The sequence below is a fragment of the Camelina sativa genome, chromosome 5 (assembly GCF_030686135.1).
Source record: "Camelina sativa cultivar CO46 ecotype springtype chromosome 5, ASM3068613v1".
In the NCBI taxonomy this organism is placed as follows: domain Eukaryota; kingdom Viridiplantae; phylum Streptophyta; class Magnoliopsida; order Brassicales; family Brassicaceae; genus Camelina; species Camelina sativa.
This window is the reverse complement of record NC_141884.1, coordinates 24,939,776-24,954,563: the sequence shown is the minus strand read 5'-3', so window position 1 is coordinate 24,954,563 and position 14,788 is coordinate 24,939,776. Positions and strand designations below refer to the sequence as shown.

Sequence of the window (14,788 nt, the reverse complement as noted above, 5' to 3'; positions counted from 1 at the left end):
AAGAAAGAGGTCTAAAACAACAATTATATGTCTAAAATATCTTAATTTTTTTTTTCTTAAAAATCATATTCATATAGAAGCATTTTCTGAATTATTTTTACAAATTCAGAAAACATAAATATTAACCAATATTCATATAACAGAAAAAATAAACAAGAATCAGTCTTTTATATATGTTATAAACAAAATCAAAATCAACTTTTACACCACTATAAACATGAAAAAATAAATTATAATAACAAGAAGACTTCGTGGAAACACATTTGAGAAAACAAAGAAAAACTTTTTGTTAACATAAGATTAAGAATTTGGTTTTGAACTCAAGTGGAAAACATAAATGAAAATATTTTTGAATCATTAGACCAAAATTTTATATATAATGTGGGGGCCTGAGGCTAATGCCTTTTTTGTTACACTATAGGCACGACCCTGACAAGATCCCGGTTTTAATATTCTCCGTTTCACCGGTAAATATATTAACAAAACCAGAACCGGTATCTTTTTGGACCGCAAACAAAAAACTGGTTAAAAAATGCTTTCTGGGTGTGCAAAATCTTCACCATGTACGCTGCTAAAAAGACCCATCTCCCTAGGTTACTGTTTGAGGCAGTATCTTGACCTCAGTTTGTCTAAGATCTCTGCATACTCCATTGGAGTTGCTTTATCGCAGAAAACATCCTCCCATATCTTCAGAAGCTCTGTTCCAAAAGAAATCAGATATTATTATGCTGTACGTTCATTTTACACAACATGTATATGCTCTGATCATATTAAACATCGTTGACATGACACGAAGTAGATAAAGGGAGTACCGTTTTTCTCGGTTGAGGTAAGGCACATGACGAGCATGTTGAATCTAGGAACCTTTGTTAGGTTCTCAACGTATTTGACAGCCAAAACCATGTCTTCACTGCAACATGCAAAAAACTATAAGCACCAATTTTATAACAGAGTTTCTGGTGAGCCCAAAATACAAATGTTCAGCTTACTCACGCGAAAAATGAGGCTACACATTTTATTATGTCAACTAGCACCGGAGAAGTCAAGGCATTCTTGAAAATCTGAGGTAAAGAGCTCGGAGACATGACCTAATACATTTACAAACATGATGAGTGGCACTGTTATTCAGGAATTAGATAAATAAGTTTTGGCAGGTGGTACTTAACTCCATCCAATAAGAAAGAGGAATGTGCTAACAAACCTTCAACAATTGGGTTTGTAGTGCACGGTCGCCAGAAAAACTCCGCCAAGAGTTCTCAAATTCGTAAGCAGATTTTGGGGCTTTAATGTTTTTAGAAACTTCAGCCATTGCAAGTGACGCTGCATGAGCAGCAAGCTCATGTACTGATGGCTTTAGTTCCAGCTTTTTGGAAACCTTGTTTTCCTGTAAAATTAGAGTAGGGACAAGTTTTGTAGCATCAGACTGGATTTTGTTGTATCACGTCAACCTTTTTATAACAAGACTCAGATCACCAATACTTACCAGTGCAGAAGGCTGAGTACCATTTCTGTCAGAAGACTTCGCCTCCTTTTCATAACTTGGGCTTCTAGGCGTCACTTTTTTGCTGTCTACATTTTCCGTGATAGCTGCAATTTTCTTCGTACCTTCTTTTCTTTTCTCCTGAGATGCCACAAAAATAAAAGTTTGGATGACAAGTACCATGAGACAAGCTCTCGAAATTCCATCTGGGCTAATTAGAGATAAAAGATTCAATGTGATAATAATACCAGGCAAACTTTACTAGTAAAACAAATTCTACACGACCTTTTCTAGATGTGCATTTTTGAACTTGAGATATATAAAACAAAATAAACTTTGGAATATACCTCAGGTTGTACATTTTCAATGAGCTTCTTTCCCGAACTTTCCTTGCTACCTGGAACAGGCTGAACCATATCCCTGTTCGTTTTGGCCCCTAGGGTCACCGGCTTCAAAGTCATTTCTGCATTTGACATTTTTGTTTTCTTATCCAAACCTGATTTTTTGAGTAAGTCTTGTGCAGTGCTTTGCATTGCTCCACTGGCTTTCTCAATGATTTCCTGCTCCGAATTCAAAAAGTTAATCTTTTGTGAAGCACAGAAAAATTTATCTGGCAAAGATACATAAAACAATTTATGAAAGTATTACTTTCTCGAGCAAAGATTTGATGTTGGCATATTGCTTCTTAAGTTCCTCGCTTTCAGGCTCCAATCTTAAAGCAAACTCGGCATCTACGATTAATTTTAATCACCATACATAAAATAAAGAAATTGTATGTATCTCAAGAGAACAGAATGAATGAATATATGGGTCTGGGTGATACCTTCTTTGGCTTCTTTAATCATTCCGAGTTCTTTTCTAGCTGTTGCTCGGCGTGAGTAAGCTTTTATATATCGATCATCCAGATTTAAGGCTTCTGTGCAGTCTACCTCAGCCTCTCGATATCTATTGCAAGAAACATTTTACAAAGATCAGAAATGTAGCTTAGAGATTATCAGATGATGGAAGACAAGACAAAAAATGCCTCACAGTCATAAATGAATAAAACCAATAGAAAAGGCAATGACATAACCTTCTGATTTTAAGGAAAGCCATTGCGCGATTTGCATAAGCCACAGCATTAGGTGATAAAGCAATGCTCCGAGAGTAACAATCAATGGCCTCATTAAACTTCTTCTGCTTGAAAAATTCATTCCCCTGTATTTTTAAGAGTAAGATCCATTAAGTATACATCACCAAGAGGATCTCACATGATAAAAGCATAGCTTGAAGAAAAGTAAGTACCTGCTCCTTCTCTGAATTAGCATCCAATGGACTTTCTCCGATAAAACTACTCGACAAATCACGAACTGAATCATGATTCTTAACAAAGTCATACTGCCCTGAACCACCTGGTCTAAATATCTCACTATTCTGAAATTTCAAAGCAATAAAACCTTATAAGGATGCAATCAAACTTACAAAATGAGAGTAACTTCTGATTTTTTTTCCAAGGTATACACATTCAAAAGAAGTAAAGAAAGAACCGGATTCAACGAATTAGAAGGTTTCTGCTTCATCTTCTTGTCTTTCTCCTTCAATGAAAGTTCCCAATCCTGCAAGTCATTCAAAAATCCCTGGAAATCCTGTATAACCAAAAAAAAAAAAAAAAAAAAATCGAATCCAAATCTACTTCATTCATAATCTATAAACATAAAATTTTTTACTACAGTTCGTTCTATTAATAATCTAGATAACGAAGTGGAGCTAAGAAGCGCGAATCGTTTCCTTTTTTTTTTTTTTTTTGTTCCTTCTCAATCCTCAGTAAACAGAGACCTTAGCTAGAGGCGATTCATGAAACGAAGATGAAATGAGTTAAAATTGGTTACCTGAGTTTGATCTCGGCCGTGTTTGTTCGGTAACCTAGCCATACTGAGAGATATTCTCCGGCGAGAAAACAGTCGACGAGAATGAGAGTAAAGACGATTCTAGAAGGTGAAGAAAAACTGAGAGAGAGTTAAAAGTTTGAATATTACTGGACTTGGGCTTATTGATAGTTGAGTTTATTCGAGTCGGGTCGGGTCGTGTCATGTATAAACCCGAATTAATTCGGGTCCGGTCAACTCATATCTGTAAACCGATAAATTTGATTTTAGAGTGGGTTCGGGTCAGGTCTACCGGGGTAACCAATAATATTGATATTTGTGATTGAGTCAGGTCACTAACCGGTTAAACCGATAAAATTGATATTTGTGTGAAACTAAGGCGGCCCTAATTGGTAACGGCTGTTACTTGTGGCTGTAGCTGTAGAGAATTTGGCTGTAGATGCTTTGACTATAAAAACTTTTATTTTTAAAATCTGATTGTTTACCAACAACTTTTGAAGCTGTAGCTGTTATTTTTTTTATTTATTAATAATAAATATAAATTATGTCAGAATATAATTCATAACAATTTAATAACAAAAATAAAGTTATATAATGATATTTTAAAAATATATATATATATATATATGTCAATAAAATATGTGATTTTATTTGAAAATTCTGCTTTTCTTTTTTTGGTGATTGATTTTTAATTGTTTTGAATATTTTTTGTATTGAGTAGTTATATATATGACCAGTCAAAAAATCCATTAAACACTAATCAATGTATTGTTTTGAATGTTTATTCTGATGAGTTTCATAAACTCTTTTACATCATTATTAATGATGATGATGAATAAATAAAAATTATTATTAAAATGGATCTTAAAAGAAAGAGAAAAAAATAAAAATATTTAATTTGTAAAAAAATAATATGTAAAAAATATATATAGTTTTTAAATATAATGGGGAGAGGAAAAAGAATGCTTTTAAAATTTATTGATTTTAAAGCGTCATCTTGAGGCTTTAAAAAAGTAAAGGAAATAAAGAAGATAAAAATTAAAGTGGTTGTTGAAACTTAAAAAAATAATAAAGTTTTAAAAGTCTGATTGACAAATAAAATGTTTTTACAACTTTTAAATGGTTTTAAAGTCTTAAAAGTTTTCACCAATCAGGGCCTAAGACTGAGTAAGGTCCATAACCGGGTTAAACCGATCTAATTGTGAAATCAGCGAGTCAAGAACCGGTTTAAACCGATAAACTTGATATATGTGTGAGATCGAGTCAGGTCAAGAACCGGTTTAACCCGATAAAATTGATATTTATAGATCAATAACCAGGTTTAACCAGTAAACACCGGGTTAGAACCGGTTCAGTTTGTTTCTTGAGCAAAAGGAAATCGCAGAAGTCTTTTTAGTGAGGTAAACAAAAACGAAAACATCAGATCTTGAAGAAGAAGAAGAAGAAGAACCTAAAAATCTCAGAAGCTTACTACGAAATTTTCGATAAGATGACTGTAAGTATTCAGATCAATCTGTAAACTTTAATGTTCTTATTCACTGTGTATGCTTCTGATTCTTCTGGGTTTGATTTATTTTTTCGTGATTTTGATTTTGGTTTCTTCTTCTGAGTAGTTTACTATTCCGATTGAGAACGGAGATGCTGTGAAGATCGCAGAAGCTGAATCACAAAGAACGCTGTACAAAATTCTCTTTCTCTTACGCTTATGTAGGGTTTTCGATTTTAGGATTCGATTTTGGATTTTTAGGGTTTATGTTGTAAAATTTTGGTTAGGTACCCATATGTTACGGGAACTTCAATTGTTGCAATCAAGTACAAAGATGGGGTTTTGATGGCTTCTGATATGGGAGGTCTGTTTCTTTTTCCAAGTTTCAGCTCTTTAATTGCTGCATTTCACTGTATGAGCACTTATACTTCCTTCAGTCATTGCGTATTTGGTGAAGTAATTGGCTGTAGTCTTTACTTTGCTTGCAATGTATATATCTGGATATATACTTAAAACCCGAAGAACTAGAGCCAGGATAGTTGTATTTACATCTGATATGAGCTTGATTGCTTGCAGCGTTTCCTTTTCTTCTATTGATGCTTGTTTATATAATTTTTTTTCTTTTTAGGTGAGTGATCACAGCAGGGTAGTAGATATACATATATATCAAGTGTTCTAGATAAGTAGTGATCAGCATGACTTATGAATAATGTTCAGAAGCGTATATTGACATTAATTTTTTTTTCAGAGTAGGTAGTCCCATGTATGCTCTTTTGTATACATTCATGATCTGTTAAGCAATCAGGTTGTTTAGAGTGATAGCTTCATGCACATGGTTCCTTTTAGTTTTATTTATTTTGTGTCTTTTATGCCGCATTTGTAGTATGGTTAGTATCTTTTGTTGCAGTTCTTCAACTGTTACTTTTATTTATCAATCTGTTTGAGATTTTTAGACCTGATGATGAAACTGAGATACAATTTCTGGTCAACTTGGTTGTTTGAATCTTTTTTAGTGGGTATGAGATGAGTAAGATAATTCTGGTCAAACACTATTACGCAGAAATAGTTTTGTTCTGTCTTCTGTCTATTAGCAGCTTCCTGATAAGAATATGTATTTGTGGCTAGAAACATAGACATGCAATGTTTATGGGTCTGCTTTCTTGTGACCGTTCTCTTTTTTAATCCGTTTGTTTGCCTACCTACATATTCTTTCCAATATACAATGTTATTGTTCATCGGCTGTTCCTGCTTCTTCTCCCTGTTATCTTAAGATTCAGGGTGGACTATGAATTGAGGATTGTTTCATTTATTTTAGTGCACAAGTTTGAATAGAGTTGATAAGTTATGACAATTTGTAGTTCCTTTTGTTTTCTGTTCGGTTTCCTCTGAGCTTTCCATTATTAGTTAGGTCAAGAAATGCAACTGAGAATCAACATTATAACTATCAACTACTGCCTAGCTATATCAAGTGAAATAGTTTGTTTTGTCATTTAACACCAATTCACTATATGTAAAAGAACTATCAGATGTCTGTGCGGTTAGTGATGCTATGTGTTTTCCTGATCTCTTTAATAGCTTAGATTGTTTCTTAAGTTCTAATGTGTGAACTTGGTTTCCTGGAAATTTTTCATCAGAGAGTAATGATGATATTGTAGCTTCAACTCACCTTCAAATTTTTGCGAATCTGTAGGTTCATATGGATCCACCTTAAGATACAAGAACATTGAGAGGATGAAGGCTATTGGTAAGCATTCTCTTCTTGGTGCCAGTGGAGAAATCAGTGACTTTCAGGAGATTCTCCGTTATCTTGATGAGCTCACGTAAGAATCTGTTTGTTTCAATGTTTCTCTTTTTTTTTAATCTTTCTTTCTTGTTATGCCTCACGACCCCTAGTTTTTACACAGCCTGAACGATAACATGTGGGATGATGGTAATTCTTTGGGACCAAAAGAGATTCACAACTATCTGACCCGTGTGATGTATAACCGTCGGAACAAGTTTAACCCTCTGTGGAACACTCTCGTCCTTGGAGGCGTCAAAAACGGGAAAAGTTACCTTGGAATGGTATGCGTCAGACTTTTCATTCACATATATAATCTTCTTATGAATGTAGCTAATGATTTGGATTTATTTGATTCTCTCTAGGTTTCAATGATTGGTGTTAGTTTTGAGGATGATCATGTTGCCACTGGCTTTGGAAACCATCTCGCGAGGCCAATTCTTCGTGATGAGTGGCATGCGGACCTGAGCTTTGAAGATGGTGTCAAGCTCCTTGAGAAATGTATGCGTGTGCTTCTTTACCGTGACAGATCTGCTATTAACAAGCTTCAGGTTTGTCTTTAATAACAAGTTTTTTTGGGCCGTTATCTTATCTCATGAACAAGAATAATCTCAAATTAGTTTGGTTGAAGTTCTTCATCTGGAATGTAATAATGGTAACATAAAAAATGTGCAGATAGCAAAGATCACAGAAGAAGGCGTGACGGTTTCTCAGCCATACTCATTGAAGACATTCTGGGAATACTCATCGTTCCACAACCCAACCGCTAGTGCTGAAGGCTCCTGGTAAGAAGCGGGAAGTAATCACATTGTTTGGAGTTCTTTGGAGTAAGCTTTTAAAATTTATGTGATGTTGTTAAACGCTTGTACTGTAGTTGGTTTCTTCATGACATTCCAGAGTTCAGATCAATGAGGATTTATATAAAGTTCTGGATATCTTTGGATAGTTAAACTTTAGAACTCTTTGTTTGACGTTGTTTTCATATTTTATGAGCTTATCTTTTGAAGCATGGGGGATATCTTAGTTTGTTTTTGGCTCCTTCCTAACGTTTATTCGTCAAATTTTATTTCGACTTCAACATCCCGACAGCGACAATATTCAATATTGATGGTTTCAATAACCCTCATTTGAGGTCTCGACTTGCCAAGTCTAGGAAGTCATTTCTTTCAATTTCTAGTGTTGGTTTCCCGTTAACTCTTCAGTTATTGGTTGTCGTTGATCTGGATTACATTTTTTGAGTTGTAATAAAATGACTTTTTAGTGAAAAAAACGAATAACACATGCGGACTAATATTACTTTCCTCATAAACTGTTTCGATTTTGGTGAATATAGTGTGTACACCAGCAGAATGATTAGCTTTTTCCGACCCATTTAGATGAAGTAGAGAAGAGCAAGAAGGAGCTCTCTTATTTTGATTTCTTTATAATTCTTCGTAGTACCAATTTCAAAGCGGATAAATTAGTACGAAATATTCGTGTTTTACTGCATCTTGTAGTATTGTATGTAAATAATGTTGGAAAAACGTCTTGGTTCCCCATGAGAACTATGATATCATAATCCTAGTTTCAGATGTCTTTGCCGAAATTATTCTCAACCTATATATCCATATATGGGGATGTTATCGGTTTAAAGAGTGAACCGATAGGAAACGGTTCATACCAAAAACAAAACCAAAAATAAAACCCGACTGATGTTAATAACCCGACCCGAGATGATACATCCATAACTCCATTAACATCCCCAAATCCTCAAACCCTAAAAGCATAAATTTCTAAAATCGATCTCTGCAACCATGAGCAATGTTTCTTGAGCTTCGAGTGGTTCAGCAAATGTCCGACAAAGAGGATTCGTCGTTGGCTTGCCTAAGAGATGTTGGTGTGGGGAACAAATCATGGCAAAGAATTCCAAATCCAAGCCTAATCCTTCCCGGAGATACTTTCGATGTTGAGAAGCAACAGCAAAGAATGTACTACGTTATGCTTTGTTTGACATTGACATCGACTCTCATCAATTCTCATCAATTCTCATTGTTTTCTATGATATAATGTAGCTTGTGAACGATAACCACACCTTTAAGTGGGTCGATGAGGCATTGTTGGACGAGGTAGCAACATTGGGTGTTCAAATTGAGAGAATAAAAGAAGAGATGAAAGAGCTTACAATAGAGACATTGGAAGAGCAGAAGATGAAATTTGAGAAGATGCAAATGGAGTTAAAAAAATAGCTATGTGAGAGGGTTGAAGAAGTTTTGTTGAGAGCAAAAGCTGAATTGCAATGTAGGATGAAACATATTATAATTGTATGTGTTTTCGGTTTTATGATCATGTTTGCTATGTTTAAGGTTGTATGATGAGCTATTGTAAACTATTGTTCGGTTGTAATCTATTGTTCGGTTGTATGCTCTGCTTTATGCTCTTGTTTGTGTTTGTGTTGGTGTTGAGTGTGAACTCTTGTTGGTGTTGCGATTGCATTTAATAAGATAAACATTCTACATTTCATAAAAGGCAGAACGTGATGAACACATGTTCTGAAAACAAGCAGAATGATAAGGTTTTGAAATCATGTTCTCAACATGATCACAGACTAAAAACATAACCCTACTAGTCTATTCGATCGAAATACAGATCCAACTAGTTTCTTAGACCAGAAAAACAGACCCCTACTACCATAATCTTCAATATTCAGGCTTGTGAAAGTCCTCCACCACCTTGAGATAGTCCTCCACCACCCTGAACAACTTCTCCTCCACCATATTGAGATAGTCCACCAACATCTTGAGAATGTCCACCACCTTGAACAACTTCTCCTCCACCACCTTGAGAAGCCTGAAAAACTGCAATCCCCAAAAAATGAGAACAAGAAACCGATTATAACAAATAAAATGAGAACAAACCGATTAATAACCTGTGTTTGATTTTTCTTCTGGTGGAACCTACGGTTATGCTGATCAGAAAAACAAATTCCACAGTGCATTATCCTTTTTTTCTGCTTTGGTTTCTTCTTGACAGGAGACTCATTTACACCTGGCTTCCTCTTCTTTTCTGCCTTAGTTATCTTCTTTCTCCCAGGTTGTGGTGGCTCAGGTGGAACATAAACATCCTCACCTAAAGTCGAAGGCCAATGACGAGCACCCCTTTGTGGAGTAATGCCATCTGTGTAGTTAAGCCTCCACATAGCAGTTCGAAACCACTGGCACACATAGTCATCAACACTTAATATCCTCTTCAGAATCACTCCATACGCATGCTCACATGAAATCCCACATATTTGAATTTTTTTGCAGGTACAAGTCATATTTTCCAAACTAACTATGTGTTTGTCTCCATCCAGTGTGACTTTAAAGCACCGTTAGTAGAAGGATTAACCTGGCATTCCGAAGCTTTCTCATGCTCTTTAGCAAGAAACTTTGACACATATGGAGTACATAAACCTGAAACATCAAAAACCAATAACATTGCATTACATATGTAGAAAATTGTATTAAATTTTGAATTAAAACAATTAATTACCTTTGTGAGAATGAGAAAGAGCTGAACGTTTGGCAATCCGAACCATAGCCAGTCTTCTAACTGTCTCCAACATTGCAATAAATGGTTTCTCCCTTGCTTTGTCGATGGTCTTGTTGAAAGATTCTGTGAAGTTGTTGTCAACATCTTCACAATAACCCCCCATCTTATAGAAGGCACAAGTCCAAATCTTTGGTTTGGACTTCATAACATCATCATACACACCAATGTCATAAGCATGTATGCGTTCCAATCTCTCCCCAAACTGTTTTGCATTATAGCTCCAAGCCATATGCCAGAGGAGTGGCTTCATTTGCTTCTTGGAAGGATGATTCTTCTTCAAGTTCCTATAGATGTGTCTAACACACATTCTATGCTCTATTTTTGGTAACTTCAACTCCACGGCTTTTATCAACCCCTAAAACAGGACCAAACATATTAAAAACCATAACATTGACATCTATCAACCAATATAAGAAATTACAAGTATACCTTTTGTCGATCAGACACTAAAATGTAACCATCACCCTCGTTTAGCTCCAAGTCAGTCTTCAATCTCTTCACAAACCATAACTAGTTTTCTTTGTTCTCAACTTGAACAACACACCAGGCTATTGGATAGATGCCATTGTCTGCATCTCTGCCTAAGGCAGCAAGCAACTGTCCCTTGATCTTCGACTTTAAGAAGGCTCCATCAACTCCTATTATTGGCCGGCAAGTCTGTTTCCAAGTTCTTCTAAAGACATCAAAACAAACATAAAACCGACTGAACACATCTTGACCAGCATCATTCTTGATTGTATCTACCTCAACAATAGACCCTGGATTTGCATCCAAGATCTCAGCTGCGTAATCTCGCAGTCGTGTTGTAACAACCCGTCCCGTGGACCCCACTAGCCTCACTACTAGCCCACTAGCCTCACTGCTAGCCCACTAGCCTCACTGCTAGCCGCCCAAACGGACCCCAAGCTGGCCCTGCAGGGCATCGATCCTAACCCCTCACCGGGCAAATGGAACTATTCATCCAAATCCACAGTAGGTTATTGGTGCGCCAGGCGTCCCTCGAACCCTGGTCCCCACCCTTTAACAACCTTCCCACAGGACAAGTTGCCACCAATTAAGCTGATTTTTATGTGACAACCCGTCCCGTGGACCCCACCAGCCTCACTGCTAGCCGCCCCAACGGACCCCAAGCTGGCCCTGCAGGGCATCGATCCTAACCCCTCACTGGGCAAATGGAATTATTCATCCAAATCCACAGTAGATCAATTGGTGACAGCTTGTCCTGTGGGAAGGTTGTTAAAAGGTGGGGACCAGGGTTCGAGGAACGCCTGGCGCACCAATAACCTACTGTGGATTTGGATGAATAGTTCTATTTGCCCAGTGAGGGATTAGGATCGATGCCCTGCAGGGCCAGCTTGGGGTCCGTTGGGGCGGCTAGCAGTGAGGCTAGTTGGGTCAACGGGACGGGTTGTCACACATGTAAACTGGACTTCATACTCTCTATCTATCCATGCCAAAGCATTTCTCCGAGCAGCTCGACATTGTGGCCTAGTAACTGATATCTTCCACCTTTCCATGATAATTTGTTCAATCCTCAATGGCTTGTAATGATCCGGTTCCTCCCTAATCTTATCGAGAAAAATTCTAGCTATAAATTGGGTCTTAAACATGTCACACTCACCATTGGGAGTACAACAATGCTTATCAATGTATTTGGTAATCCTCCACAACGATGCATTTGGAAGAAATGCAGCGAACACTTTCCACTCACAATTTCCCTTATCCCCAATACATCTAAACCCGATTTTATCATTGTTATACCTGTACTGCTTCAAATTGTAACCGGTATGTAGTGCATAGTCCAAGACATTCTTCTTGAATGCGACCCCATTGTAGAAGGATTGCCCTTTCCACAACGTTCCATCACCACGTCCGTTATCCATAAACACTCTCTCTGGACCCGCACCACGAGGTCTACGACCATCTTCCTCGTCTTCACTTTCTGGGTACGTGTCGTGACGAATTGACTCTTCAGCATCAGTAAAATCCTGAGCAAGCTTCTCGATATGAAATTCATCTTGATCCTCTCCTTCTTCATCGTAATCTCCTTGCCCAACACCATCTCTTTGCCGAATACCATCTTGTTGCCCGAAACCAGCTCGGATTATCAAATCCATCGATTCAATTTGAGAAATCGATGGTGAATTGTGATTTTAAAGAAATCGCTTTTTCTAGGGTTTGTCGCGAGAGAGAAAGGGGAGAAAGGGTGAATTGTGATTTTAGGGATTTCTCGGTTTAGGGGTTTAGTTTTCTAATCAGGTTCTAATCGGGTTTTAATCGGGTTTTAATCGGGTTGAAATTAGGTTTAATTTGGTTTGTAAACTTCGTCACTTGGTTCAACCTATCGCAATGGTGAAATAGATGGTAACTTCTATCTCATGGAGATACAAACTTAAATTACATCTTTGGGGATATATAGGTGGAGAATAATTTCGGCAAAGACATCTGAGACGAGGATAAAGATCATGCTCTATCTGGTACGATATCATAGTTCCCATGGGGAACCAGGACGTTTTCTCCGGTTTTGTTAGCTCACCCTTTTACTTTGAGAAATTGTTGACAGAAAAAAAAGATAACATGTGTTTATTATATATTTTTTTTTTCCTTTTCCAATTTAACTAAATTAATATTGATTTAAAAAAAAAAGATAGCATTGTAATACTCTTTCTCATTTTGTATTCATATCTTTCACACAATTTCATAAAATTTATTAATCTTCTATTGTAACCTACCCTCTCATTATTTTATCAATCAAAATTGTTTTAGTATTACAATACATGTTTTATTATTATATAATTTTATTCTTCCAGATTTAGTAAAAAAATTATTGGTTTCCTTTAAAGCTAGCTTTGTAGTAGGGAAAAGATAAAAAAATTTTGATTCATAAAATAATGAGAGGGTAGGTTACAATAGAAGATTAATAAATTTTAACTAAATTAATAAATTATATTATTTTATTATATAAAACGGATCGGATCATTTCAAAATAAATGGCTCCATCCTTCAACTTATTCTCCGCTAGTCAAATAGCTTAACTAAGACTCATATGAAACTAACTATAAGAAGAAGTTGAATGTCCTTTCCTAAATTTCATTTTAAGTATGATTTACGGGTTTAGAAAGAAAAAAATCCTTGGGTGAAATTTTATAGTTACATTAAAAATTTAATAATTATTTAGATTAAAATTCTAATAATTATTAATCTAAATAATTAGAATTTTTGTAAATTTAGGTGTTGTATGTATTAGAATTTAAAATATTTTCTAAAATTAATTTTCACTATTACTAAATTAATTTTAGAAAATGTATTTAAATATTTTCTAAAATTAATTTTAGAAAATTTATGTAAATTTAGGTGTTGACGAAGAAGCTGATACAATACATTAAAGAAAACAACATGCCTATTGAAACCAGAGAACTGGAGACAATCGAAGAACCACACTTGTTGTGTGAAATCATAATATTTTTGAAAGAATTGATAACTATGGATCTGTAGGTTTTTTCATCTTAATCGCCCTTCTCAAATGATAAGAAGAAGGAGTAATACACTATAATGGAGATCATGATCATTTATCATTATAATGGATCATATGTTAACAATTTGTCGTTTGTTTGTTTTTTCAAAACATTTATGAATAATTTCAGATTTGGTGAATTATATAAAATCATTTTGTGATATAATGTCCATTGGAATTTGATGATCAGTATAAGCATTTTCAGTAAGGAATCGGTACAATAATTGGAGCGGAGAAATCCATCTTTATAGCGAACTGCTTTTTATTTATCACTAGGTTTTAACCCGCGGTACACCGCAGGGAAAATATATATATATATATATATATATATATATATATTCATATTAAATTTTTATAATTTATGACAATTTTTTTTATAATTTATAATTTATTATTTCAATTATATTATTAGATATTTTGGTGTTATATATATATATATATATATATAACAATGTTATTTTTTTTTTCAGTTTTTGTTGAGTATTAAAGTTATGTGATTAAACTTTTGGTCGTCCTATATTTAACCCGTAAAACATATATAATTTATTAAAAAAAATTATTGTTGTTTATTGAGTGAAACTAAACAATTAGAAGTATCAAATGATATTAATATTTCTATTTAACTAATCATAGATCGGACTAATTTTAATTCTAACACGTTTAAACATTTGATCGGTGAGCTCTTAAAATAACTGTTATTTTGTATTGGTACGCTTTAAATAGTTATACAAATATATGATACAGAGAAATACTTTGAAAATCGGTTGTATCATTTAAATTTGAGAGATTATAGCATCTCTAAAGATAGTTTTGGAGATTTTATGGGTTAAAACTTTAATAGTTAGAGTTGTTTTTGGAAAACGCGAAATGTATAGATGTTGTTAAAATTTTATGGTAATAAACGTAACAAATATTGATCAATTTAAGAAGTTTTAGTAATTGAGTTTATGTGCAATGTTATTTTGGAAATTTTTGAAGGATTAATGTTGTAAATAAAAATTTAAATAAGCAAAACTAAAAGGACATAACACAAAATGTACTTAAAAAATGTTAATATAGATATGTACTAACCCACACTGTGTGAAGGATAAAT

The 14,788-nt window shown here is 34.9% G+C and overlaps 3 protein-coding genes across 7 annotated transcripts; 1 reads left to right on the top strand and 2 right to left on the bottom strand.

Moving 5' to 3' along the window:
- Positions 1-334: 334 nt before the first annotated feature.
- Positions 335-3,841, bottom strand: LOC104787404 (uncharacterized). 4 transcript variants are annotated; one of them, XM_087450733.1, is made up of 13 exons: positions 3,686-3,841; positions 3,349-3,589; positions 3,007-3,105; positions 2,765-2,893; positions 2,553-2,677; positions 2,304-2,425; positions 2,129-2,211; positions 1,828-2,040; positions 1,484-1,621; positions 1,202-1,384; positions 994-1,088; positions 813-910; positions 335-698 (listed from the first exon to the last, which is right to left on the bottom strand). In XM_087450733.1, the coding sequence occupies exons 2-13, from the start codon at positions 3,388-3,390 to the stop codon at positions 595-597; spliced, it is 1,431 nt and encodes a 476-aa protein (XP_087306859.1). In that variant the 5' UTR covers positions 3,391-3,589; positions 3,686-3,841; the 3' UTR covers positions 335-594. The 4 variants fall into 4 exon arrangements, 2 of the variants coding, with proteins under 2 accessions (XP_087306859.1, XP_010511284.1); XR_015557489.1 differs by lacking the exon at positions 3,686-3,841 and having other exon boundaries at positions 1,167-1,384; positions 3,349-3,498; XR_015557490.1 differs by lacking the exon at positions 3,686-3,841 and having other exon boundaries at positions 1,167-1,384; positions 3,007-3,075; positions 3,349-3,489.
- A 747-nt stretch (positions 3,842-4,588) lies between these two features.
- On the top strand, positions 4,589-7,620 carry LOC104787406 (proteasome subunit beta type-4). Its single transcript, XM_010512983.3, has 7 exons — positions 4,589-4,840; positions 4,959-5,023; positions 5,119-5,195; positions 6,522-6,651; positions 6,736-6,895; positions 6,977-7,162; positions 7,287-7,620. Exons 1-7 carry the CDS (start codon positions 4,835-4,837, stop codon positions 7,398-7,400), a joined length of 738 nt encoding a protein of 245 aa, XP_010511285.1. The 5' UTR covers positions 4,589-4,834; the 3' UTR covers positions 7,401-7,620.
- Positions 7,621-9,226: 1,606 nt separating this feature from the next.
- On the bottom strand, positions 9,227-11,155 carry LOC147944320 (uncharacterized). Of its 2 annotated transcripts, none has more exons than XM_087512812.1 (4): positions 10,611-11,155; positions 10,122-10,536; positions 9,517-10,042; positions 9,227-9,445 (listed from the first exon to the last, which is right to left on the bottom strand). In XM_087512812.1, exons 3-4 carry the CDS (start codon positions 9,904-9,906, stop codon positions 9,287-9,289), a joined length of 549 nt encoding a protein of 182 aa, XP_087368938.1. In that variant the 5' UTR covers positions 9,907-10,042; positions 10,122-10,536; positions 10,611-11,155; the 3' UTR covers positions 9,227-9,286. The 2 variants fall into 2 exon arrangements, 1 of the variants encoding a protein (XP_087368938.1); XR_015598133.1 differs by having other exon boundaries at positions 9,362-9,445.
- Between the last annotated feature and the right edge of the window lie 3,633 nt (positions 11,156-14,788).